The 27780-nt window shown below is 39.4% G+C and overlaps 1 protein-coding gene across 2 annotated transcripts; it reads right to left on the bottom strand.

Moving 5' to 3' along the window:
- Nucleotides 1–803: 803 nt before the first annotated feature.
- YTHDF1 (YTH N6-methyladenosine RNA binding protein F1) lies at nucleotides 804–17085 on the bottom strand. Of its 2 annotated transcripts, none has more exons than XM_076351700.1 (5): nucleotides 16694–17085; nucleotides 16252–16276; nucleotides 14675–14754; nucleotides 8469–10072; nucleotides 804–2287 (listed from the first exon to the last, which is right to left on the bottom strand). In XM_076351700.1, the coding sequence occupies exons 1-4, from the start codon at nucleotides 16718–16720 to the stop codon at nucleotides 8498–8500; spliced, it is 1707 nt and encodes a 568-aa protein (XP_076207815.1). In that variant the 5' UTR covers nucleotides 16721–17085; the 3' UTR covers nucleotides 804–2287; nucleotides 8469–8497. The 2 variants fall into 2 exon arrangements, with proteins under 2 accessions (XP_076207815.1, XP_076207816.1); XM_076351701.1 differs by having other exon boundaries at nucleotides 8546–10072.
- Between the last annotated feature and the right edge of the window lie 10695 nt (nucleotides 17086–27780).

Genomic DNA, 27780 nt, shown 5'->3' with positions numbered 1-27780 from the left:
ACAACACAGCCAAACTGGTTTCAGTTAAAAGCTCTCAATTTGTTGGGGTTTTTTTTTGGTTTGGGGTTGTGTTTGTTTTTTTTTTTTTTTTTAAATATTAGAAAATATTTACCTGAAGTCTATAGGTATATCACAGCAAAGATACTTTTTTTTTTTCTTCAGATCTAAAGAAAGAAATAAAAGTTGCGTAACTTTTCTCTTCAGGGTCCAAATGGAACTGAATTCATTTTGGCTCTGGAATCACCACTGCAAGTATCCTGCCTTAACAACTGAAACTAACAGCAGGTGCTTTTATTAGATGGCAACATATTTATGAAATGCAGTATTGCTTCAAGACATCAGTTAAAAAAAAAAGGTATCAAGTCGAATTACTCAAGCTGGAGTTAGGAAATATAGCCAACTGCTTTAAAAGAAACCGTTCAGAGCTTTACTTCTATTTGGAAAGTTCTTTTCTCATCCTGGCGACCCGTGTCTGCGATACTGCCTCCTGAGGGCTATAGGACAAGCTGAAGAAAGAACTGGAAGTTCTCTACCATACAAAGAGAAAGGAAAGTACAAGTGACAGCCACTGTACACGCATGTATTTCCTTTGAGGCATGGTAACGTTCAAAGCAGCTTAAATGTCCTCTGCAAAGTCCTGCGAAACCCTTCTGCAATCATCAAGTGTTTGCTGATAGCAAACATCAAGTTATTCAATCAAAACACACCTCAAATCAGACTTAATTCACGAGTCAGCACAAAGGGCGATTATAACACATAGGAAGACAACTGAAAGTAGGGAAAAAATGAAAATGACATCAAACTTGCTAAATATGTATTGTTTATTAAGGCTTGTATTCTCCTAGAGGAAAAAGTTAATCTGATGCTGTCCATTACCCCTTACAGGCAGTAACAGTCCAGAGACAGAGTTATACGTTCTAAATACAAGTCTAAATGATACAGATTAAACTTTATTTAAATTGGAGGTCCTTTTGGAGTAAATAGTATTCAGAAGATACTTGCTTTCTAATATAGTAAAAGATCCTCTACAATAAACACGTGCAGATTCAGTGTGCTAGAGCAGCGGACATGAGCACCATTTCCATGCTTAATTGGAACTCCAGTTGGTGACAGGTTCTCCGACGGTCCCCTCACTCCACAAAAACATGACAGCAAATTCAGTTTCTTAAAACAGGTTTTTTTACTCATCCAACAGAAAAAAATTAGACATACACACTGTCAATTTTAAACATCTGAGGCATAATCCATCATATTATCCGTACTATTAGTTCCTACGTTAAAGCTCAGCATTATTGGTATAAAAACTTTAAATGGCATTAGGATTTGGGGGGTGGGAGGGAGTAATGAAGGGAAGGATTAAAAATGATCTGCAATTAACTAATAACACCGGAAAGCTGAAACAGGTTTAAACACATTGTCCAAAACCCCTGCAATGTTGATAGCATCACATTATTATTTAATTAAGCTACAAAAACCGTAAAGCAGAATTATGGCTGAGAGAAAGCATCTCGCTCACTCTCGGCAGGATATGGTATAACAAATGCACACTGAAGCACTGGTTAACAGAATGTGAAAGGGAAGTATTTTCCAGAGAAACAATTTCACTGACAATTTGATTTTCTACTAGACAGAAAAACCCAACATGGCGCATTAGCAATTTTAAAAGTGTAATTGTACAGATAAATAAAGAGGCATAGCAGCTGCAGAAAGTGATCAGAAATTTAGTTTTTTCATTTCAAAATTCTGAAGTGCAGTATCTTAAAAGTTTTTTAAATGACAAAAATCAATGCGTGGTTTCTTACTTCCGCCATAAAGAAAAAGGGTTTGGGAGGAGGATAAAGGAAGATTTGTGATGTATTCTCCATAATCTCTATATCTGGCTAGGAACGTAATTTGTGCCAAAATAAAGTCTTTGGGAAGCACTGACACTTTAGTATGCTCATGTATAGGTCCACATTAGGTTAATATAACTGTTTACCAACTTAAAAAAATAAAAACAGACACACTTTTATTAATGATTTCTACAGAATTTTACATAGAAAAGAAGATACAAATTAATGCAGATCCACTTGGGCAAAAATAAACTACAATGTACTTAAAGAGGCGACAACTTAATTTCCCCTGCACGAGAAGATATATTGGAGCTGAAAGCTTTAGTTTGTCCTGATGCCAGGATACAGCACCAGTACACTTAAATTTTGTTTCTCATAGTCGAATTTAATATCAGTTCTAGTATATATATCAAACTGTATGTTTATTCTTATTGTTTGTTTCGATTCTGACGTTCCTGCAAAGAGAAAAAAGTTAAAAGTTAAGAAAGATTTTAGTCAAATGAACAAGCAAAAAGTTTTTAGTAATATAACAGCCCTAATGCGATCCCAATTGCACACTTCATTAAAACATTGCTGCTACATTTTATAAATATATTGTATGTATCTGACAAGCCCAAGGACTTGATAACTTTATAAAGTGCAGCTTCAAGTGGAACAGCTCAATGACTTATCTGCCCAGTCACTTCAAACTGACAGCAGATGAAGGTCATACTAAGAAAGGTATGGAATATCAACATTCCCAAGCAGAAAGAGGACCTGCAATATTCTACTTTCTGGATTATTTTAGCTACTGCAGTAGTAGCACAACCAATACAAGAGCATAAAGGAGATGATAGATTAGTGAACTTCACAGAACCGATATAATTTTGAAGCACTCAAATGATTTTGGAGTTTAGTCACATTCAATAAAAGTAGGATTTGAGCTCTCTAGAAATTCTGTTCCTAATTCTTCTCGTCTGTTCAGCTATTCTGGGAGGCACTGTGAAATACCTGACAAGTCGGGGGGGGGGTGGGACGGGACACGGGGACAAAACAAAACATCATCAGGTGGAAGAACAGTTATGTGCTTTTGCATGGTCTGATAAAACCCAGCACGGCTAGACTGAACAACCCAAGAATTTCTAAAAGCTTTCTAGTACAGAAGCCAGTAGGCTCTTTGAAGTCTCTCTCAAGAGTTTCTGCTAACCACAAATACTGAAAACAGATAAAGGTAATCTAAGGTATACCTGCAGGCATCCCTCAACTGCTGCAGGTCATCATCTAACTTGTGCTCTCCCAGCAGCAATCATGCCTCTGCTGCCATTTAGAGCAGAGGCTCTGCACAGGGCTTACACAGACCTAAGTTGAACAACGCAGTAACAAAAATGGAGGGACTTTTTCAGTAACTGTTTCAGGTGCCCCATAAGTTGCAGAAGATGCAGAAGACGGCAAGACAAGCTGAATAAAATACGCTGCTGTATCTTTAGGCCAGTGCATTTTTCCAGCTAAGACACCATGCAGACTGAATAGAAAGGGCTCAGCCTTACTGTTTTCCATTTCACCCTAATGGTGTTTAAAACAGACTGTATACTGCAAAACAGGCATGTAAAGACAACTGTGTGTACTGTACTTGAATGCACCAATATGGCACCAAATCCTCTTTCAAGCAAGAAAATTGTGAAATAGCCTAAGCATAAACAACAGTCAACTCCTAAACTAACGCCTTCAGATTCTACTTGTTTTGTGGAATCTTTCTGTATAAAATTCATCTCAGAATTGTTTCTGTTGCGATGCAAAGCTTATTTGTAAATATACCAAACATTATAAATGTAACAGACTGTATTTGCTACTTCAGCTGGTCACAGCATAAAATCAGAAGAGTATGGGGTTTTTTTAATGGAATATATTGATTTCTGCCTCCAGGAAGAATAATATTAATATTTCCATTTTCATAATAAAATTAAGTCAAAGTCTAGTATAAATCCTTAATCTATGATTTAAGACAGAAGATAGCAAAATTGTTTTACCAAACCAACAAAACAGACTGTATAAAGTGGTGGGTTTTGGTTTTTTTTTTTAAATCTATATTTCCCCTATCTTTTAACTGCTGACATTATGAACTGCCAATGAAAGTCATTTCTTAGTGGTAGAGGATCAGAATGTATTAGGTGGTCTACGTTCTTAATGGAAAGGACTTATGGCTGCCTGACATTTCAAACAAAAGGTGGTTAGAAAGAATCCAAGACTGAATCACATCAAGCCCATTCTCAGGCTTCCAAAGTAGTTCCATCCTACTTCCATTTCTAAGGTGGCAAATCCCCTTCACTCTGCTTCACTGCCCTACCATGCTCATCAGCCCATTCTTTCCCATTGCCACCTTACGTAACTTATTTTTAGTTTTCTACGTAGTCATCGACTGACCCTTATAATCCCACTTCCTTTAAAAGTTGAAGTCTTCCATTCTCATGGACTAGTCCCACATAAACAGAAGACAGGCTATCACCTGAGACTTCTACCTGGTACGTAGAAAGTATGCTCATGGCATTCAGAGACTCAGCTCAGGCTTTATAATTCAGTAAAAAGTGCTATTTATTGAGCAAGTTATTAAGCAGTTCCTCCTACCTTGCTGATTGCTTTCTCTCTCAGGGGCTAATCTGAGTCTTCCTTTTAAAAAGTGTCTGAAACCATATAAACTGATGGGGAGGAAACTGGTGCAACAATTCTTCGTGCTCTTGAGCATGGCTGCTTTTTAGAAGCTCTAACTCTCAAATTCTCTTCCTTACTGCTATTTAGCACTACTGCAAGCAAGAACAAGCAGTTTTGTAAGCAACTAACAAAGCTTTGTTCAATTTGGTTCTGAAGATCCACCCGGAGCCTTCATAGTTTCTCTTTGCCAGGGGAATTCTCTGATACCTGAACAGGGGAGCTCCTGTTGCATACGTCTTCGTGACATTAATACGTATAGCCTTCAGACACAGGAAAAACAGGTTTTCACAAAACCTGCAGAAGCTTCCATTTTGGAGACACTCATCCCTGTCAAACTTCTGTTCCCCTCACCTCAGCCTGAAGTAGCTGTCAACCTTCCTACTAAACTTTATTTGTTAAGGTCAGTGGGATGAAAGCATTCATCTTCTGACAAAAATATAAATGTTATCTTTCTATCAGGAAACACAATTAGTATTAATCTTAAAATAGAGATGTTTAACTAGTTTTGAAGGAAGGACAATATTCCATCCTTAAAAGTTCTGCGTCAATGAATGTGTTCACAGAAAGCACACTGAAAGGAAATACTTACACAATGCTAGAAGAAAATGAGTATTTCTAAGTGCCAACATGCACTAGCTAACACTTTGCAATATTTAATCACCCAAAAGGAGAAACGGTAAGCTTAGTGATTCAAGAGCTTTCCGAGATAAAACTACTCAGCTCTTCCAGGACAACACCAAGATGCAGACCTTGGAATAGCTGAGTGGCTTGACACAGATCAGAGGTGACAGCACAGCAGTCCAGTACAGTAACTACAACCATCTAGTTAAATACAGATCTATGAAGACAAACTGCTGACAGTAGATCAACCCATCTGTCCTACCACATGAGATGCAAATAAAAAATACCAAAATTTGCAACAAGTTTATTTTCTTTACAAGCTTTTTAACTTTGGAAGACAATTTTGTTAAGACTATGCAAGCACATTTATAGGAAATATTAATAATTAATGACACAATATACTGTATTTTCTTTTTAAAGAAGCTCTCTCACACATGTTGCAACTTTTTTACGTTTTAAGAGCATGAGCTTTGATACGGAAGTTGCTCTCTTTGTGGACACTATAGTGGCCCTGGAATCTGACTGAGAAATGCTAGGAGGGTCCGGAGAGGTTTCATGCCACTCACTTTCTTGCTATTTCATTCCAGACACCAATATCCTTCTATTACTCCTTTCCCAGGATCTGGGTCACCATACTGGGCTTAAGTAGTTTATTACTATGGCAAATCAAAAGCTGGACTTACACCTCAGCACGAACAAATCTTCCCTCAATTCTAGCTGATGACACAGTCCTTAAGCAATGCTGGTGACACTGATGAATCTTTGGCACTTTAGTGAATTTCACCCAGCACCATACCTGCCTAATCCACATTTGGTGATTTGGTTCCTAGGTCAGTTAAACTCAGAGAGCACACACTGGCGCTTACACTGCCCACATTAGTTAAGGAAACACTGGCTAGCAACAAACCGTAACCATCTAAAGAAAGAACTGAAATGCTAGTGGCTTGCGTTGTACAGATTACATGAAGTTATTCTTCCCTACTAAATATTTGTGTACAAATGACATTAAAGCATTCAAGCCCTCCATGTGGAGATTTTTAAGAATTCTAGCCCTTTGTAATCACAACAGTGGTGAAATGGAAGCACAAAATTTCAACAAGAATTTTACTGCTAAACAGAGTATAATGAATCAAAAACACAGGAACCTGAAAACCAATTAAGATGGTACATATACAACGAACCATCTGAAAATGTCAATTAGGTTTAAGATTCCTTAACTGGCAATAAGATTCTTCAAAAATTATTGTCATAGGAAGGTTAACTTTGCGTAACAGGAAGGCTTCAACTTCAATAGCACAAACTTCTCAATAAGAAGTTTAAGTGTGTACATATCCTGCAAAGAAACTCTTCTAGCAATCAGTTGGACTTCTAAAATTAATTTAGTTGATGACAGGGAAAATGTTAACTTTCCAGACGATAGCTTTATAGAATGCAACCCGACAAGCAGTATCTTATTTTTCATTCCCTGTCGATCTGCTTTACCTCTCTAGCACTATCATCTTCCTCAGTGTGCTTCAATTGTCTGTATATTGTCCTATTTTCTAAGCTTTTCAGAGGAATCTAAGAAATGTTAAATTACACTTCAGAGTTTATTTTCTGAATCGTCATACAAGCTAGAGCCTCAGTTTTAAATGAGGCAGAAAAAATGCATTATTTTGAAAAACTGATCCTGTTATAAAGCAGCGACCTGAGTAAGAATATTGTATCAGCACTTGAACTGAAAGTGGGAAATAGCTGTGTATCTGAAAACAACCCAAAGCAGGATCAGCCCAATAGCTGAACACCAGTCCCCTGAGCTACTACAAAGCAAAGGAAGTTCAGTGTTCAGTACGCAGCCACCTGGATCTTCTCAGGCCAGTAAGTTAACTGTTCAAGACTAGCTCTCCTATCACTTTCCCAGTACTCTCACTCCTCAAACATGCATGTTATTCTCCCCTCCAGACTTGGCAGAAAATCACAGGGAGACTCAGCATTAAAAAAAACCCCAAAACAATCACCCCCATACACTGTAAACACTGGACAAAGGAACCGAGGCCTTTTGACTTATTCAAGATTCTCTCCTACATAAGGGAACACCTCTCCAAGATACAGGTTGCATTAAATATTGAATTGCTAATTGTCTAGTGAAGGAATGAAGTGTTGAAGTAAAGGCTTTTAGGTTTTAGCCTGTGGAACCCCACAGGGAGCACACAAGAAAAACTTCAACTCTTAAGCTCTCCTTCCCCGCTGCGTTGAGGTATGCTATGCACATCGTATCTGATGGCTAGGAAAAGGTGAGCTACAAAGTTCTTAAGACACTGATCTCCTTTTCTCTCATAATTTAAGGGTACATTCTATAAAGACAGCTTAAAGCAATTTTATTGGCATTTTTAGATGGCAATAAGACCTTTAAAATGGCAATTTCAATTTAAGCGCCAGGAACATGCATTAAGTCTTTGCTTCAAAAACATTTTGAAGCCAAGTGTGAGCTGCACTAAACTAGCCTGTCAAATAAATGCTTTATTTGATATGCTACACAAAAAAAGTCTATGAAACACTATCAATATCAAGCAACTTCAAGCGTTACTTAGCTAGTGACTACACATCCCGACACCTATTATTTTGTCAGTCTGTTACTTCTAGACTGCCTAATTAGAGAAAGGCATTCTTGAAACTGAGGTCATGGGATGGATAGGGACAGATGTCTCTTGCGGTAGAGTTAGAGCCATGAAAGCGAATGTAAGTTTTTACTACACTTTCCCAGTTGCTGCCCAAATTTCTCTTACTACATCTTCACTCAAAACTTCAAGAATTAGTAGACAGATTAGACCTGGGAATGGAAAACCTTTATTTACCCAAATAATAATACATGTGACTTCAGCAGCAGAAACGCAATCTTTCTAGCACTATTCCAGCAATTTTATGTAACTCTTTCTTTTCCAGGGAGATCAACTGAACAAACAAGATCAGGCTTCTTGCTCTTAAAGGTGAGGTACAAATTTCAAATGCCAACACAGGTATAAATTTTGATAGCCCAGTTCCAGTCAAACAGTGTTAAAACACCTCATATTTATAAGGCAAAAAACTTAAGTGGCAATCATTGGCAGAATCCAATTCTGAAACAGAAACTATTTTCTAGTTTATTAATGATTTTAAGATTAAAATAAATCAAACTCCAAAAAACTGGACATAATGTCCTTTACCTGCATTACTGCTTAACTTTCTGCTTTGAAACCCATTAGCTATGAAATTGTCACAGACAAATAAGCATCAGTTTGTTTTTTGTGTTGCTAAACACACATAAAACCATCAAGTTGAGATATATTAAAAACATTTTGAATTCCTACTTACATTTTTTCCACCATAGCAGCCTTCACATTTCATTTTCCCCATATCTGTGTATAAAATAAATTTTTTAATAAGTTTACCTTCCGCACCACCTCCTCCTCTTCTTGGCGCTTTTCATAATGAGAAAAGTCATCAAAGATGGAGGTCGTGTGCTTGTAAGTAGCAATAATTTTAAGCACTTGTTTTGCTTTTTCTAAGGGCACCTCCTGTGTATCACGGGAGTTTGTAACGGGTTTGTTGTCATTGTTCTCCAGCCTGATGTGTCGGAGCTGGTTGTTGGGCACATCCTTCACAAAGATCCACTTGACGTCAAATTTCCCCTTCCACTTGTCCTGAGACCAGACACCCGCACTGGTGCCATAGTCCACAGGCGATTTCATCTCTGCTACTCCACAGAAGTGTCCACTGCCATTGACACTGAATAGCAAGTAGACTGGACCCTTGCTATTCATGGACCGAAAAGCACTGTCCAGGCGTTTGTTGCCATGTTCCGTACTACACCAAATAGAATACTTAATGGAACGATGAATATCATCCTCAGAATAGCTCTTTATTATGAACACACGTCCATTTTTAAGGTTCCATTCAAAATCTTTAGGGTTATAGCTGTGAGCAGCTTTCAGTTTTTCAAGAACAGGATGGGACTCGCCACTTGGAAGAGGGTTAGGCTGGGTACTGCCAGCTGAGCTGCTGTCGTTACCAGTTCCTCCACTTTGGCCAAAAGCTGCATTTCTGTTGCGAGGAGCTACCCAGCGGTTTTGGGGTGGCTGCTGAGGGGTCTGATACTGCGGCTGAGTCAATGGAGGAGGTTGAGTTGGAAGAGGCTGAACAATTTGTTGCTGTGGCTGTGGGACAGACTGAGGAGAAGGTATCTGTTGGGGGGCAGGAACTTTTGCCACAGGACCCTTATTGTCCCAAGTACCTATGTCCATATTATGCTTTATAGGTGGAGGAGGCAATGCTCCTCCAATTACAGGTCCAGTTTTTGTTTTCATTTTAGGCTGTGGTTTCGCAGGCTTGCTAGCTATAGCAGCCCAAGAAGTTGGTTTAGATACTGGCAAGTTTACGTTAGATCCACCATTACCAGAGAGGGCACCTGTCATCCCAGCACTGTTGACAACAGAACCTACTGTTTTCACCGCAGAGGTTGTAACATCTCCACCAATCTTAAGTCCAACCATTCCCTGTTCAATACTGTTCATTCCAGGAGCTTTATTTAATGTATCATTATGAAATCCTGTCTGTCCATCCACAATGGTACCTCCCAGTGAACTAGGCGGGTAGCTGTAACTGCTCCCATATGCTGAACTTTGAGTCTGCTGTCCTTGGGATCCACTTGTTCCCCAAGCCGAGAAGGCAGGGTTTTCAGGGAAAAAGTTAAACCGGTGTTGATAGATATTATTTCCCAGACCCCCAGGCTGTCCAAAAACAGCATCGTGCATAAAATGATGATCTCCATTACTGAGCTGTCCATAGGTGGTGAGATACGGGATAGGAGGATCTCCCCCTGTAGACCATGGTGCTTCACTGAGAGAATAGGGGAACCCAATAGATGGTGGATAATAACTGGACAGATAAGGATCAGTCATTGATGGATAGCTACTGTTCTGTTAAAGAGAAAAAAAAAAGGTAACTTCAGATATAAAAACCCCCTTCATTTATAAACAGCCACAACACTGTTCATCGCCAAGTAGAAAAGAACAATAGAGACAAGGTAATTTAATTTCTAATTACAGATCTTAGTTCACACTCCAAGAAAGATTCAGGGCTAAAATGCAGTATCTGGGTATTTGTAACACACCCCAGGACTAGTGGCTCACAATGAGGTTAGTACTTAAGATTTTGAAACCATGTAAGTTTGTTTACATTACTAAGGGTATTTCGAAGCTTCTTCTAGAATTATTTAATCTACCAATACCCCAGAATATTTCAAGGAACTTATATAACAATATATTTTGTGTGTCTCAGAACTAAGGATATTTAGTATTTCTGGATCGCTACATGGGAGAAATTTTAGATGAAATTACTTTAATATGACAGCACATATAACAGAAAATATGATTACAGTCCTCATTATGGAATTGTTTGGAGGGGCCAGCAGTCCCTGACAAGCAAAACATACCTGAAGTGGTAAAACATGCAAAGGCTACTTCTGACATAGACAGGACCACAGTGAGATCACACGCTAAGAAGCATGCCAAGTTTGCTGTAAGCAGACCTAACAACTACAAACTGAAATTAAGGTGACTGGTATACTAGAGACAAATATATGCAAATATGGCATGTGATATATGCCATGCAAACTGTTTCAGAAAGACCCTATTCAGCCTTTTGCAAAAGTCTCTTCCTCCTTCAGTAGTAAAGTTACAAATGTACAAAACTGTTTGACTGTCCTTCCAAACGGGCCACCTTTTCCGCTCTATGAAATAAGAGACTGACCGGTTATAAACCAGCAGACCCCCTTTGAAATTCTAGCTTTTCCTCCCTTTCAACTGCTTCTTAGACCGAGCTGAGAAGCCTTTTCTTCCACTCTAAATCTTCTGCTGACACCTGATTTTGAAGCATTCCGTATGTTTCCCATATTCAACAATGCAAAAGAACAAATACAGAATATTTTAAAATAGGTTTTATTCCTGTTTAAATAAACTTGAAGCATATATATTGGAGACCTTCCAAGCTGACACTAACTGTAATTACCAGTGAGGGGGAGGGAAGGTCAACATCTCCTGTTAATGAGTCAAAGAGTAGCGAGCCTTTCCTTACTCATGGAGAAAGATTATTTTAAGAAGAGGAACTAAGATTTCTTTCAAACTGCAAGATTTCAAACTTGAAAAAAAAAAAATCTGCAAAATCAGCAAAACTGCACTGGCACTTCAGTCATTTTTCCAAAAATCAGATTATTTCTCAGCTCATTCAAAAAATGAAGTAAAAAACCTCCTTGCTGAAGATAAGCGTAATACCCAACTGATACAGAAAGTCACTTGTGTTGCTCCTTTTTCAATGACTCCCTCCCATGACACCCCAAAGCCAGAGTAATTCAATAGCCTTACTTTCCATATACAGAATACTATAAAATGCCTCCAAGACTTACACACAGTACTGCAACCACTTCTGAGATTTAAACAGCCTAAATCCAGTGTTATTGATTCAAAAGAAATAAATTTCTGCTACTGTTCATACTGCCTTTATGTGCAAAGTCTATCATTAACAAGAGGTGCACAACCCACCTTCCTATGAGAAGATCCTCTAAAATGCATTAAATTTTCTGAGACTCCCAAGCTAAAACAATCAATATTTAGCATACGAAAACATCATTTTTCTGAAAGACTTTACTTTGAGATTGCTATGTGTTATATCTCAAAGTGTAATATTAAGAAAAATGTAAAAACAAATGCAGATGAAAGGGAGGAGACATAAATAGTTCTTTAGATACTTATATTCATATATTCTACAGATTTAGAATTTAAGACCGAAAAGAGAAGGCCTAGAGAAAGCAGGTGCTTTGTCCTAAAATATTTCTGCTAAAGGATTCTAGACAATTCCTGAGACTGTCACCTCCTGTCACACAGCCTGTAAAGTTTCCACAAGGATTCTAACAAGATTAAAGGAAAGTTTCAGCCGACATGCTTACAAAATATTCAATCTGTTTTGACTGGCTTTATGCCAGAGTGTGTAAAAGAAACCCTGACAGAAGTCCTTCACTGCAACAGCAGTACATTTATTTCAACAAACTTATCCTTGACCTTTCTGTACCCTTCCCTATTTTTTTTTTTTTAAACTAAAAAAACCCCCAAACCCAACCATTCTGTTAATCAGGAAGGGAATCCTTTTTTCTCCCCAAGTACACTGCTTGCTACTATTTCCCTGCTACTTATGAATACTCTTTTGCTTCTGGATGACATTACATGGGGGATGCCTCTCCTGCTTTGAGTGTAACTTTATATAGGAATACTCTACTTCACTCAGTTCCCTTTAAAAGTACTTTTAGTGTGCTTTATAACAAAAGGCTATCGCATCTCAAATTGATACTAGATACTTGGATACTAGAACTTTTATGGAAAGAAAAGAAGGCACCACTACTTCGGAGCAGTTTTCAACAGAAAGATGGAAGACATTTATATTTTATTTGATTATAACACATACTCAATACTCATTTTAAAGACTAATTTGTATTTTTAATATATGAAATTAACACAATATTACCAACCTACATTTGATCTTTGATGTGAAATATATTGTTGTATCAGCTGGGGTTTTAATTTCTTAAAGTATTTTAAAATATCCAGCTGGTTTCAAATGTTTTTTTTGTAAGTCACTTATATTTTGCAGTGATTTTAAAAGGCTGAATAAATCTGACTGGATAACTGGATAATAAAGCTTTGTTCAGAAACATGGCTGTCTTCAGTACAAAATCTCACAGTCCTAATTACTGCTACTGTCACTTTCTACTTAAAATTGTAAGACAACCTACACAATTGTTTCTTGTAGCATGCCAATTTCTTACTGCAGCAAATAAATCGGTCAATGGAGCTACGCTTTCATGTAAGAAAACTTTATTAGAATTATGGAAATTCTAACAGTCATAGCAATTTTTCCATTTAAACCTAATAATGGGGCTTGTTGACAGCTAAGACAAATTTCCTAGAATTAAACTATAATAGATGGCTCTACATTTTTTCCTATATGAGGTCTAATGTTCAGTGTATTTCACATTAGAAAAACATATCTTGGTTTTAAGTAATTAAAAATTACATACAGATGTGACGAAGTAGAATTTTAAAAAATTGGAGAAAGGTGAAAACCTCAGTTTCTTTCAAAACTAATTTTGCATTTAAAAAAGAAAATTTTACTTCCTTTTTCCCCCCACAAATTTCCTGCTTTTATCCCTGCTACAGTACATTAATTCCAGAGAAGAGCAAATGCTTCCCATTAAATCATTTTAACTTCGTGTAAGTCTGGAGAACACGTCTATGTTGCAGAGGACTAGGAAGCTTAGCTTGGGAGCCGGAACCCACACAGCGCAGAGCTCAGAAGACAATTCATGTTATCATATATACACTTGTCCTGACTCCCACAGTGGTATGACTCGATTGCTTCCAGGATGGAAATGAGCTCAAGTATATCTACACTGTGCTGAAGTTTGCACCCTTCCCGAAAGCTGCTATGATCCGAAACAAACTCGTAATACAGCTCCATCTATCCGACTGCCCTAACAAGAATGTTTAATACACAGTACATGAATTGATACTGTTTGCTCTCATGTTCAAGATTAAATCACAATTTCCACAAATGAAACAGAACAGCACATTATATGCTCTTTTAAGCATGTAGAATAATTTTCTTTTGCAAGCAAGTTCAGTGATGTCACCAATATTAACAGTGGCATCTATCAGCTTCAGGCTGAATTATAGATTTCCCTTTTAAAACATAACACCTAGCCTTTCTGCCAAGAAATAATAATGTACCTTGGTAGGTCGGTGTCTGCAATGGTATTTTTTTTTACCTTTGTGAAAGAAAACTTTTTCCATCTCCAGTTTCTATACATTTTGTTAGCTTTAAAGATTTGAATGTTAAGTAAAAAATTACTTCAATTAAAAGATATTTTCAATTATAATGGTATTTAAGTCACAGATGTTGATTTAACATACATTATAATGAACTGGATTATATTAAGAGTTTACATTACAGTGCCTTACTCATAAAATAACACATTTTTAATTCTTAAGGTATTTCAGAGGACATGAAAGAACAATATTTGCTGACGTGTAAAAAGCAAGTGGGGTAGCTCTACAAGCTATCTAGAAAACATCAAAACCAAATTTCAACTATGCTAATTTCTAGGATTACACAAGTTATACAAATCAGGAGAGTCCAAAAGCAGAACCTTCAGACTCCCACATGCAACTCATCTATCAAAGAACTGTAAGATCAAATAGTCTGTCCAACCGTATCAATAACCTGCAATTTGAAGAGCAATCAGCAGACACTGGTTGGAGCATTAACTTCATTTTCACTTGTGACCATCTGGATATGCAGAGTAATATTAGCTTTGTGAGCACAAATGCTAGTTGTATTACCAAGTAACACAATATGCTAGTCATTTCTTTTTCCATTTCTATTTAAGGAATTTGCTCCCTCAACACAATCCCATGAATTGAGTGCCAACAGCATGCCTAAGAAAAAAAAACCTAAGTTAAAAATACACTAACCTGATTTGACTGCCCAGAAAGGTAAGGTTCAAAATCGTTGTCATGAACTGTATCCTTCTGATGTAACGAACCATTTTGTACTAGAAGAAAAAGGTTACAACATATTACAATACTGCTTAGTAGCATTTCAGTAGAGTTCCACCCTATGTTACTTTATGAAGAGCTATATTTCTTCTTCACAGAGCTATATTTCTTCTTCACAGATGAAGACTCATAAAAAGACCAAGGGATGACATTTTTCCCCAAAACGGTTTCTCTTTATATTATTGCTTATAAAACTAAATTTGAGTAAAATTAAAAATAAAATAGTCTACAGTCAAGAGTGAATAGACAACTCATGTGAATTACCTCTGACCAAAAAAATAATTATTGATAAGAATTTTGTGAAAAATATTGGGAAACAGCATCTATTGTTCTGGTCCATAATTAGAACTCTGAGAAACTAATTCACAGCTCTCCCAGCATGTGTTATTCACTGCTTGCTTAAGTTAAGTTGGCTACAGTAAGATGAGGTGAGATTACATTTAGTTATGAAATAATGACTGTTAAGCACCTTGATATCCTGACATTTTCAGGAAAATTTAAGTCTCAACTTTGTCATGTGTAAAAGAGAAATATCTGCCATAATCAAAGGCCTACTTAAGCATAAATTAATGTGTGAAAAGCATTCAAAACCTATTACTGACAGATATACAAAACAAAAACTGTTATTAGGTCACTTCAAATAATTTTGTTTGCTTTAAATTTAAGAAAACAAGGTCAAACACATTATGTGCTAGTTGCATCCTACACCAAATAGGATGTTTAGCAAACAAGTCTGGGAATTTACCAGAATGTTTCTGCAAAGTTTGTCAGGGAGAGTAGAGGTAAAAGAGTATTTACAAACATAGGAAATAGCGTCAAGCTTTCTGTAAGTAGAAGTAGCTGGATTTTTAAGGCAGCCCAATTATATTAAAAAGCATTTATGAGTTGAATATTGTTAGTTTCTAAGCCTAAACAGTTACACGCTTACTAGCAACCACAGTAATCATCAAGGTATTTTCTTAGATGACTTGTTATTAAATTTAATTTCAAACGAAGCACGGGAGTTGTCATAAAAAGCTTATTATCTCATCAGAAGTTCACTATTTTTTATTTAAAATTCCTTAAATAATTAAGTTTGCAGGCCTATATATGACAGCCAGAACATGTATCCGTCAACAGCAGACCAGTAACACAACTGTATTCAATATAGCAGGAAAAGACTATGCAAAAGTATGTACAAATATACATTGAATAGGTATATCCTTGTGACTTTATGTAGAAATCTGCTTTATTTTAAGGAAATGAAGAGCATTATTATGGTTAGTACTAACAGATAGTCCTTCCCACTGTAAACTCAGTAGCATTAAGTGGGATGCAAGCAAGCTCGTATGAATAACAGTTTATGTTATTTTTGAAAGAAAGCACAGCTTCCTTTGTTCCAGATGTTATCCATACGGACTAAGAGCAATACCCTTCTGGTCACCTACAAGTACCTGCACAATTCATCTGTTACAATAACAATTTAAACGATCAGATCTCTGCATGATCCTCACCTTTATTATCCTGTCCTTTCGGTCTCTGGGAAGCCATGGCACATGATGGGGTTAAGGAAAAAAAAAAAAAAAAGAGAGGGGAAATAAAAAAGTTAATTTTAGAAAAACGCTTATATTGTCACTGCAAAACACATAGCTTCCGAGGAGGAATAAGAGGCTCATAAAAATGGCTAACAACTCATCAGGGCTTGTTTAAACTGGGGTTGAGGAGTATGTTTCACGTATCATTCAGCACTGGCCTTCCTTAGAAATGGCCACGGCTCTCGAGAGGCAGCGGGAACGTGCTGTGCCCACGGGGGAAGTTAACGAGAAAGATCACGCTCCAAAGAAGCCGGGAGGGAGAGGAAAAGCCTCCTCCCGGGCCGGACGCAGGCACCGGCCTGCAAGGGAAACCCCCCGCCCCCGGGTGGGGAGAAGGCAGGCCCCGCGCTTCGCCACTTACCTGAGGGTCAACGCTTGTGGCAGACATAATTCATGTACAGGGCCGCCGTGGTTCAGCAGAGAGGGCCGGGAGAGAAGGCAGGGCCGCTCGGCGCGGCGCGGAGCTCCGGGGCCTGGCGGAGGGGCGGCGGCGCCTCTCCCCTCAGGCGGCGGCCGGGGAGGGGAAGGGGCCGGGGCCGAGGGGGAGGGAAAGGGGCCGCTGGCGCGCGCGCGCCGCCGTTCGGCGTCTCCTCAGGGTGCCCAGGGGACGGTAGGCCGGCGCCGGTCCCGCGCCTCGCCTCACCTCACCCTGCCGGCCCCGTCTCTTCACATGCCCCCGGGCCGCGCCGCCCGGGCCTGCCCGCCGCCGTCGGGCCGCAGCGAGGGACGGAGCCAGAGCCTAAAACTCCAATGGCGGCGGGCGCCGGGCTGCGGTGACGTCAACGCCGAGAGCGCGCGGGGCACGCCGGGAAAGCACGGCCGGGCGCAGGCGGGGAGGGGGCGGAAGGCGCGCGGAGCGCGGCGGCGCCTGCCGCGCATGCGCGGGCGGGGCGGGGCGGCGCGGGGCGGGGCGGGGCGGCGGGCAGCGCCTTCGCCCCGCCCCGATCCCTTCTCTCCTCACTCGGGCGGCGCCGGGCCGTGCGCGGCCGCCCCTGCGAGCCCCCCTGCCCGCCCCCCTGCCCGTCGGCTCGGCCGGGCGGGCTCACTCGCGGCCCTGAGGCGCTGAGGGAGGCCGGTCTCCCCTCACACCAGCCCGCGGGCGGCGCGGATCCGGCCCTTGGGGCCGCGGTCGCTGCGGCCGGGATCCTCTGGCAGAGGGTCACAACCGGCCTGACTGCTGGCCGCAGCCGCTCGCGGCGTGTTTTTTTTTTATCAGGTTAATTCATTTTATTTTCCTTCCAGCTGGTGTTTTGCAGAGCCTGGGTGAAATCTTAGCCCCCCCCCCTCGCATAGCTTATGTTGATTTCAGCAGGGCCAAGAAGTAAAGTAGCGGTTTTCAGGGAGGCTTGTCATTCGACCTGTGTACCCTTCCGACAGAAGGTGAGGAAGCGAAGTGGTGTTGAATAAACCGCCTGAGTTGTAACCGTTCAGTGCTGCTCTCTGCCAAAGTTGAATCTCTTGTGGTTTTTAGGGACGGCTGGCTTAAGGAGCAGTCGGATTAAATGAGAGCAATGCCCTTTTATTTCTAGTATTTCTACCTCATTAATGATTGTATTTCTGCTTCTTGGACATAATGGATTGTGCAAGGGTTTTGTTCGTTTGTTTTTTCTTTCTAAACGGGTGGAATATCTAATGACCAGAACTGTTGCTACTTCTTAATAGTTTTTAGGTCCTGCTTAGGATCCTTTGGTCCAGATACAGTTTGTAGGTGCTGCACAGAACAAAAGGGCAGCTCCTGCCCTCCCCAAGGTCCTGCAGTTTATAATACATTATATACCCTGATTATAATACAGAAACTTGTGTGACAATCTGTCTCAAAATCTATTTGAGTTCTGATGACCAAGTCATAAATGTTCTGTGATGAAACAGAAATCAACGTGGTTTTGCTTTCTCATTACTTGTATTATGGTAACACTGCCCTGCTGACTAGCAAGCAGAGTAAATGATGGTTCACTCAGTGCCCGATTAGAGTATGGTGGATTGGGAGCCTCTTACACCACAACAAAAGAAAATATCATTGCAGTGCTTCTAAACGACACTGGTACCAGATGATAGCAACTAAATGAGATTTGTAGAATATAATTTCTTTTGACTTCTTTGGAAACCGGTGCAGTAAAAGGATTTGTAACAAAGAATTTTCATTGGTTAACAATATGTCACTGAGATTATCTTTTAACATGTTACGTAGGTGTCTGACATCTGTTCGGAAAATGGAAATAATTGTCCTTAAATTGGCCAAAAGCCTGAATTTTTCTTGGACGTATCAAAATAACCTGCAGAGATTTAGTTTGGTAAGTCTCCTTTGGCTTTGAACATACCTCTTGTGTAGGTTCCTTGACACAAACATGCACTATTTACAATTTCTAGATATGAGCAATATAAGCATATTTGAGAGAAAGGTGAATCAAAATCAGGCTTTCAGCATGTGTATGATATATTGTGTTATTGCCTGAGGTAATAACTTGAGGCCCAAAGTGGGGCTAGTGCCAGCTTATGTGATGCTTGTATCCACCCTCATTACTGCGTTCACAAGTAGCTGGAGCTCTGACCGAAGTAGTTAAGACTCTGCCATACCAGACAGTAGTTCCAGAAGTTACAAAGTCTTACTTGTAACATCTCCATGCTTAATTTTGGGGGTAAAAGTGGCAAATTCTAGTCCTCACAAAAGATACTAAACAGTGCAATCATCCTTTCCTTTAGATGCAGTTAAAACCAGTCTTCTCTCTGTTCACGTTTGGAAATTGTTAGTTTGAGTTTGTATTTACTGTTCTAATAAAAGATCTGAAATAAACGGTCCACTTTCTTTTGTCCTTTTTCTGATCGGTCATCCAGAGTTAAGGAAGAAAGAGTAGTGCATTAATCCCCAGCAGCTGGAGATGCTTTGGGTTCTTTGTTTGGCTTAGGTAGCAAGTCATAATTGGCGTGTTTTATCTTAATTCTGTTTGCCATACGGTATAGCTATGGACAAAGTCAGTAAGTCTGTGCTCTTGAGAGTCCCTGAATGAGCTGGAAAGGCTATCTAAAGAGCAGTCCTTCAAAAACAAATGTGAGAAAAAGCGAGCAGCATGGCTAGAGAGTGGAACATCCGTCTGGAAGGAAAAGGGAAAGGCTTGTCCTGGATACTTGGGTGATGGGCACTGCTCTGGAGTCCATGTGATTGTGTACGTTCACTAGTCTTGATATAGAAACTATGTGACTATGAATCATCCCAGCCGTGAGCGTATGTGGGCAGAATGTTAGCACTGTATTTCCTTCAGCATCCTAAGGTACAGGGGACTACAGCTATTAGGCTATACCTGTTATTTTAGATTCGAAGAGAGAGCATGTCAGGCATATATATATGTATAAGTCCATGTTTATGAGAATATTTCTTTTTTCTTTTGCATTAGGAAAATGTTATTTATTGCTTCTTCCTGGTAACTTTTAAGAATGATCTTGTCTGTCCATTGAGAAGTACACTATCTTTTAGAAACAAAGCCAGTAAGACGAGAAGTCTCAGTTGAAGCATATAGATGAGGCAATATTCAGAATTTTATCAACTCAGGATACTCTTGGAGTGCAACACTGTAACCTAGGGGGTGACACAGGTTTTTGTTTGGTTTTGGCTTTGTTGAGAGAACTATGGTGGCAAGTTCTTCTAGTATAAAAAAAAGTTACGGATATCTTTTTCTTCCTTTGCTAACACTCTCTGAAATCTCAGAAGAGTTCATGTGTAAATTACAGAATACTTTTTTTGTTGGTGTTGGTTTTTTTAATTTAGATTTTACAGGGATTTTATGCAGCCCTCTCTGCTATGAGCAGCGGGTAAAATCGAACATTGCCGTGCTGGAATCATCTCCCTCCTGCACCCCACACCCCCGTGGAATGTAACCAAAGCAAGGATCCAACATTAATTTCCATCATTATAGGGTGAAAAAGAAAAGCAGACACAGAGAAATCGTATCTGTTCTTCTCTCCCGTTTTTCATGTCACTGACACATTGTTTGTGAAAACCTGAGAAGGGAAATCTTACGCCAAGAGTGTGGCCTGTGAACAGATATCATCTGACATCGTCATCACACGTGCTGTTCTTTGCAAGACAGCCTCACTGAAAAGCTGTAGCAAGGAGCTCAACTGCACAATGACTGATCACAAGGACTCTCCCATGTCTCCCTCTTGATCTTCATCATTGGCAACTCTTCCTCGCTGCTATCATGTAGTTTCCATTAAATTGTAAGGTCAGTCTGTCTTTGTTTACTAGAATACGGTCACCCATTTTTCACTTGGGCTTTTTGCAGTGTCCTTCAGGTTGGTCTGTTGTCTTTCTTCCTCATCTTTCAATCTTGCTATTGATATACAATAATAAAATAAACCTATTCTGAGTCAATTTGCATGGAGAAAACCAGATGATTGCTAGTGTAAATAGCTCAAGAATAGATCTTTCTGCCTGTCGTCCAAGCAATATTCGGGCAGCTAGGCACAATTCTCTGCAATAAAAACACATTCCAGACTGTAGCAGAATTTAATCAGAAAATCAGATGTTCCATGTTCCTTGATGGCTGATTTTCCACCGATTAAAAAGTAGGATGAGCTCCATTAGAGTCATAACGATGCCTAACAAATCCTTCTTTAAAGGTAATTAATGGCTGAATGGTGGAACGTACATTAGTCACAAGCTGATAGCAATCTCTTCTGAAGAGTTGTTAGTTTTATTTGTGAACAATTTGGAGTAGCGATGCCACCCACTTTATGTGAGGCTACGTGTGTCTTCTGTTCCTGTACCTCCTGCCAGGCTTTGAGTAGGTAGAGGGAACAGAGCACACATGTGAGGCTCCTCCATGTCAGAGTCAGACGGAATCAGGAAATAGTCTGAGTCAGTGAGAGGAAGGAGAAGCACAACTGGTCTTTGAGGAAACCAGCCAGATCCTACTCAGAAAGGGAGAAGGAAAGGGAGTATCATTCACGTTTTCCATACTCACTGTGGGAATTGTACTGGGCCATCCAGTTCTCTCCTGAAACTGTAATTCATATTCCTAACCCCTGTGCTGCTGCTCAGCCCTCTAAGCGCTCTGCTTGCTCTTTGGGTATCACATTGATCTGCTGAAAACTGAAAATAGGTATTTCAGTTTGGGGCAGCATTGAATTTTTACAGATTTTTTTAAGTATTCAGAATGTTGTGGGAAACAAAAAAACAAATAATGGGTGGGTTTTGGTTTTGTCCTTTCTTTCTTTTTTTCCCCATGATATTTTGTGTTCACTGGCAAAGGCAAAAAAGGGTAGAAAACCAAATAAAGAGAAGAAAAGATCCTTGAAAAAGAAACTCTCGACTTTTTCAGCTCCAAAAGCCATTTAGAAAAATACAAAAGAAACTGTTTTCTACAACCAGTTACCTTTTGAAAAAGCATTGAACAGTTTTCAACCCACTCTATCTTCTCTAGCAGAAATATTTTTATGATAGGCTGGACACTGAAATCATGAAGTTATGAAACAATATAAAACATAGTAATGGCTTGTGGCAGAAACACTTTAATTTTCCCCGTTCCAAGGAACTAGCATGTTAGTTTGCTTTTCTGTCAAATCACAGTAGGATTTTAAGGTCAGTTCCTCTATTGATTTTTTGAGTATCTGCTGTGCTTTGCAGATTTTTCTTTTGATACGTAATGCGTTCTGTTCCTGTGGGCTGGTATGTTAACAGTATTTGATTTTAAGCACTTTCATGAATCATGTTGCAAGCTACATTTAGCTATTTCTAACTATTACAACACATAAAGTTTTCAGGCAATCAAATGCTATGGTAGTGGAGGTCAGAAGAAAGAATTGGGGGAGGAGATTGAAAGGTTTGAATCCTCAGGAAATCACTTCACAAAATATGTACCTGTTACTCACCCGTGCATTAGTTCTGGCAGTATGTGTTTATAATATGCGTACTTACTTTATAGCAACATTTTTCAGGCTTCTTGAATTAATGATTTTTAGTGTTTGGAGGAATAAATAATTTATTAATGTGTTAAATTTGTTCTTCGTTATTATTGAAAAATCCAGCGAGGAAAGTGCAGTGAGGGAAACGCTGATAGGCAGAGAAGACCCCTTTAGATGTATAGCAGTACTCGTTACGGTAAAAGAAAGAACCTTGAGCTGGATGAAAAAGCAAAGTGAGACTTCCAAACTTTGCCCTAAGGGAGTGACTTTGTCTCTGGTGTGACCAGTCACTTCTCAGTGTGTCTTGTCATTATTCACTGGGTTGGATCATGCTGCCTGTCCACAGTGGGTTTGTTTTATGGATGCCTTGGAGTTTTGTGTCAACAGACAGCAATGTGCTTTGGTCCCTCGGTGCTGCACTGGAAGGCAGCTGAACAGACAGGCACCCTCACAGATTTTGCTGTTGCAGGAAACATAGTGCCAGCAACTCTTAGGAGGGCAGCAGAGTGCAGGTGTTTTGCTGCAGGATGATACCAGCTGGCCATTCAGCGTGAAGGAAGATGGACAACAGACAAGGAAGAGGCAGCCAGAAGAGGAAAAGCAAGGCCCTGAACGGAGAAACAGAAGCAGTCACCTACTTCTATGGCTACGATTTTAATGATTTTGTCTACTCTGCTTCAGGCTGGAAAGCAGTTATGTCACAAGGACTGAACGTTTTATTCTGAAAAATGGATCCTTGTCTTCACAGAGTGGTTAACAGTGGTTCTGAGCACGTGAGAACAGGAATTATGCCATGAATTTCCTTGATATCCAGCCCCCTTACACATCAGTTGCAGTGGCAAGCTATGGCATCTCTACTCGTCTTCCCAGCCTCTTTGCTTCTTCAATAATGCCAACTGATACCTTTGTTTTCCTCTGTTACAAAAGGTTCTTTCCTCAGGAATTTTTTATTAACTCTTAATTTATTGACGAAAGCACAATAGTCTTCCTTGAGCTAAGCCACACAGAACAGCTTCATCCCCTTACAGCTGTGTAGAACCTCGAGGTTAGAGATGCTGAACTCCGCTGGAGTTTTTCCAGGGGCTCCAGTCACTTCAGCCCTTTCCAGCTCTTTATCATGTTGTCTCCAGCTATACTCTGGCCCTTGTATTTATTGATTGCTTTCCTTCCAAATCAGGCTGACATTAGCAAACATATTTTTGATTAATTATGTTTACATTCCTTTCTTCTTAGAGTGTTTCAAATCACTGTCTAGTATTGGTTTCCAGTTATGCCTGGAATGAGCTCAGCAATGTAGAAGTTACTACGCTTGTCATACAGGGGCATGGTGATGGTGCTGTTGATAGTTATCACTGATCTATCCTGAACTCCTGGTTGATGCTTACTGACTGCCACATTTGTCTGTCGTTAACTCATTACACTCTTCATTTTAAGAAGCATTCAGAAGTTCAGTAGGACATCTTAATTCTCTGAAAAGGAACTAAAAATGTATAGGAGTTGCTAAAAAAGATCAATATTAGTTGCATACAACACATTTCTGAACATGTTATTTGCTTTCAAAATTTTGGTGTGCTAAAATAAAACCCCATCATTTATCCATCGTGACTTATTTTTAATTGCTCTCAGCACCAGACTTGGTGTCACTTCATCTTCTTCTGCTACAGTCATCTCACTAGTCCTTCTGAGCTTTCCTTTGTTGGTGAAATATTCCCCCCCAAATCACATGAGTGAATCCCCACAGAAAATCAACCTTAAACCTGTCTTTAGGCTTGCATGATGAAAGAATGTCACATAAACACAAACCCACTAATAATCACTGCCAGAATCAGTCAATTTTTGTAAATTAACTTAGAAGCTGCCTTTCAGCTCTTCTGGGATTTCGTACAGCTTTTCCCTCTTCAACAATCTCCCTGGGGGCTCCCCTAGAACAACTGGAATTGTATAGGCTTGGCAATTCACTACCCCTTTACCACGCACTATGGTGCATCAGTGCTACCCTGTGCCATCGGCAGATTTTTTTAAGCATTGCATGAAAGCATCCCTGAAAGCTGCTTGCAGACTCCTGGTGAGGCCAAGGCATGGCTGCAAGGAAGGCAGATCAAGGAGCCGACCACGTTCCCAACACTTCCCGAGATCACATTTGAGAAGGAAGGTGGTTATAAGCAGTACAAGATGAGGTCATTGCTTGTAAAATGCTTCATAAGATCAGAACTATCGATCGTTCTTATCTATTAACAGGTGATTTGCTACAAGCCATCAGCAGAGTCCCCAAACAGCCTCTGTAAGAGGGATTTGGTTAACTCCGTATCTTATATTTTTAGGATACATTCTTCAAAAATCAATATAGACATATAAAGAACAGGATCTGTGGAGCAGATGATAATGTGCAATTACATATAAATTCATTACAGACAAAAAAAAAGAACCACATTCACTTGTTACAAGATTCTGTAAACTTCATATATAAGCACTGCCCTCTACTGCTCAGGGATTTTCATTAATGCACATTTAATTAAAAAAAAAAGTTTCAACACTGTTCTTTTTAATTAAAATGTTTGTATAGGCTTGCCTGTAAGAAAAGGGCTCTGGATCTTTTTCCTTAAAAGAAAAATCCTAATCTGTCATTTTTGACAAACATAAAACACCTGTGTTCTTATGTTAAGGTGGAGAACTTAAGTTTTGTCAAGCACATAGTTTAGAATAAGCTGCTTGCATCTTCTTAGGCAGAAAGGTGGTAGAGGAAAACACATTTTCAAGTAATTGCACCTTTCAAAACTAGCCTTAAAATCCTTCATTCTGAATTGTGACCACAGGAAGGCAAAGGAATAGAAAGATTTCGAATTGTGAGGATGCGATGGTAGCAAAAGAGTCAGTGTTTATTCCCAAAGTGAAGGCAATGCAATCTATTCAAGCTGTCTTGGGTAAATTCTTGTTGCTATTTATCTGTTAATTTTATGGTACATTTTCTTAAAAATTGTAAGGTGCAAAACACATGTATGAGAGCAAGTTGGAAAAGACACAGAAATACTGTTAATATAGTCACGGCATGACTGCAAGGGCTAAGAGGGCTATCACCCTCTTTACAGGGAACTGCTGTTGTGCCCCTGTGTGACATACTCCAGCGTATTTGACATCACTTACATCTGGACAGTCTTCTTTTCGAATATGATTATGTTCATTTCTGTTGTTATATCAGGAGAAATTAAAGAAAAAATCATGGATGCAGTAGCAAAGGTAGTGTAGCAAAATAGGAGGATTGCAAGCGTTCTGTCATAGGAGTCAAGATGTCATGACCGGTACTGTGCTAGGTTTTAACAAGATCACAAGGCTTGGTTATTATTTCTTTTTTTTTTTTTTTTGGGGGGGGGGGGGGCAAACAGTGAGTTTCTGGAGGAAGTTTGAGTTTAACTTTGTCTCTTTCCCTGGTGACTCCCAGTTACAAAGATGAAATTTGGACGGCTTAGCCAATACAGAATTTCAGCACAAAACCAGCCAATCGGGGGAACGAAGCATTAGAAATGGCCTCTGTGTCAGGTGGGGCCACTTACACCTTGGAAGGGTTTCTGCTTCTTTGAGGAAGACCTCTGTATTGCCTAGAAGAGAAGGGGGTAGCTTGAAGCTTGTGGTGTTGGGAGAGTTTTAGTTCTTGGAAGTGTTTTGGGGTGGTTTTGTTTAGCATATTGCAGGTAAATTTCTCTTTTGTTTTTCTTGTGCTAATCATAGGGAATTGTTGATATTAGCTGTGATGTTGCTTTGGAAGTGTATTACTATGTGGGTGTAAGGAGTGGATTGTGGGAGACTATTGGCTGTTAGTGGTGTTGCAACTATTTAAAATACCAATTCGATTTGGAGAGCCTTGTTAGCCAGGTTAATAGATCTTCTGCAGAGCATATAAATATCTTTAATGCAGGTAAACCATAATGGGTTTCTTCATAAACAAAAGATAAATGCACTTGTTCTCCTATGTTGCATCTCTTATTTAAAAAAAGCTTGATTAAGCTGTTAAGCTTTTGGGTGGAAAAACTAATTTTCTTTCTTTGTGTTTTGCTGTGAAGCTTGCTCTGATGTGTATTTCCTAAGTAGAAGTAGGCTAAGATAAGTCAATCACCTTTTAGGTGGAAAGCAGCATTTGTCATAGTTTAAGAATAACAGCTTTTGTTTTGTTAGGGCCCAAGATGAGAGCAACACTGATACTGTGGAGCTTTGAGTGATGAGCAAGTCTCTCTGTTGCTTCTCTGTGTTCTGAGAGCAAAATTTGCTGTGCAGGCTAAAAAATTGCATGCTCATAAGTTTGCTTATCTTGCAAATTCTGCTGTGTGTCAGTGACTAAGAGGGGTGTTTTCTTTATGGATTTTTCTTTATAGCGACATAGTTCTTGAGTAACTATTGTATTAAGTAAAGCACAGTTTCTAAAACAAACTTTTAGAGCCGCCTTTTCCTACAACTCTGGTTTCTGTGACTATGATTATAGAAGAAAATTCTTGTTGCTGATGAACTTTCTTGCTACCTTTTACTGTGAGAGGCATGTGGCTGAGCAAGCTTGCTTTTGCTTTTAACATCTCACTAAATGTGTAATACCTCTAAAGGATGGATTTGTTAACTCTGGCTACAGGTCGTGCAACTAAAATGCCCTCTAAGTTTTTTCCCCTAAATGTACTGCAGCACTTAACTAGAGGAATAGTACTTCAGAGATGCTCGTGGCCTGAGTGCCTCTTAATGGTCTCTGTGACTGTGTTTACTGCAGAGTAGCTGCTGTACAGGTGATCTCCAGTTGATTGTTTTTTACAGCGTGCCTATTCAAAAGAGTGCACTGCAGTAATTATCTATTATCTTAATAATGTGGTGTACCAGCTTTAAAACACTATGTCTTTTTTTTTTGGGGGGGGGGGTATGATATATATATATTTCTAATTTAATATTTGCCTGTGTACTTATAATGCTTAGCTCTGATAGCCAGTAGATAGTTAGCATTTCCTTGGGATGAATTGACCTACTATGTTAGGTGGTGAAGGGATTTTTCAGGGCACTTAATTTAAAAAATGGATTTGATTGCACCTACCACTTAATCACATGTGTAGTGACTTCACTCTAAAGGAATTCCTTTGGAGCAATTAGTTAAATTGATCCTGATTCTCAGTTGTGTAATTGGAGGACCTTTTGAAAGTGTATTTGCCAGCCACATAGAAAGTATTAGAAGCAGTAGCTGAGTTGCGGTTTAGCTTACTGGTGCAGGGAAGGGCTATTTCCTTAAGTAGGATGAGGGCTTGGATAATCGGGCACTCAGTAACTTCTTTAATTTCACTCTTCCTCTTGCACAGAACTACCACAGGCAGAAAATGCCTTTATCTTTGATTTAAGGGTACCTCCCTATATAAACTGGACCTAATTATTTTAGACTGTGTCCTGGAGAAGTTCTCTTTTATAGAGATTTTTCTATATATTCACTGTTTAATTAGCATAATAAGGTTATGACAAATCTACTGATATTCTGTGTAGTGTTTGGCTGTAAACTGAACATTATGAGACACTATTTGTTTGGGTGTGGCTGTT

Source organism: Aptenodytes patagonicus, chromosome 14 (assembly GCF_965638725.1).
Source record: "Aptenodytes patagonicus chromosome 14, bAptPat1.pri.cur, whole genome shotgun sequence".
NCBI lineage: Eukaryota > Metazoa > Chordata > Aves > Sphenisciformes > Spheniscidae > Aptenodytes > Aptenodytes patagonicus.
Note: the sequence above shows the minus strand (reverse complement) of the source record. Positions and strands in the feature narration are given on the sequence as shown.

Excerpts from the sequence above, each read along its gene's own strand:
- YTHDF1 (XM_076351700.1), bottom strand. The coding sequence starts at position 16,720 with ATGTCTGCCACAAGCGTTGACCCTCAG. Across the intron at positions 14,755-16,251 it reads GAAAGGACAGGATAATAAAG|TACAAAATGGTTCGTTACAT; the intron begins GTGAGGATCATG and ends TTTTTCTTCTAG. Across the intron at positions 10,073-14,674 it reads TTTCTGGGCAGTCAAATCAG|AACAGTAGCTATCCATCAAT; the intron begins GTTAGTGTATTT and ends TCTCTTTAACAG.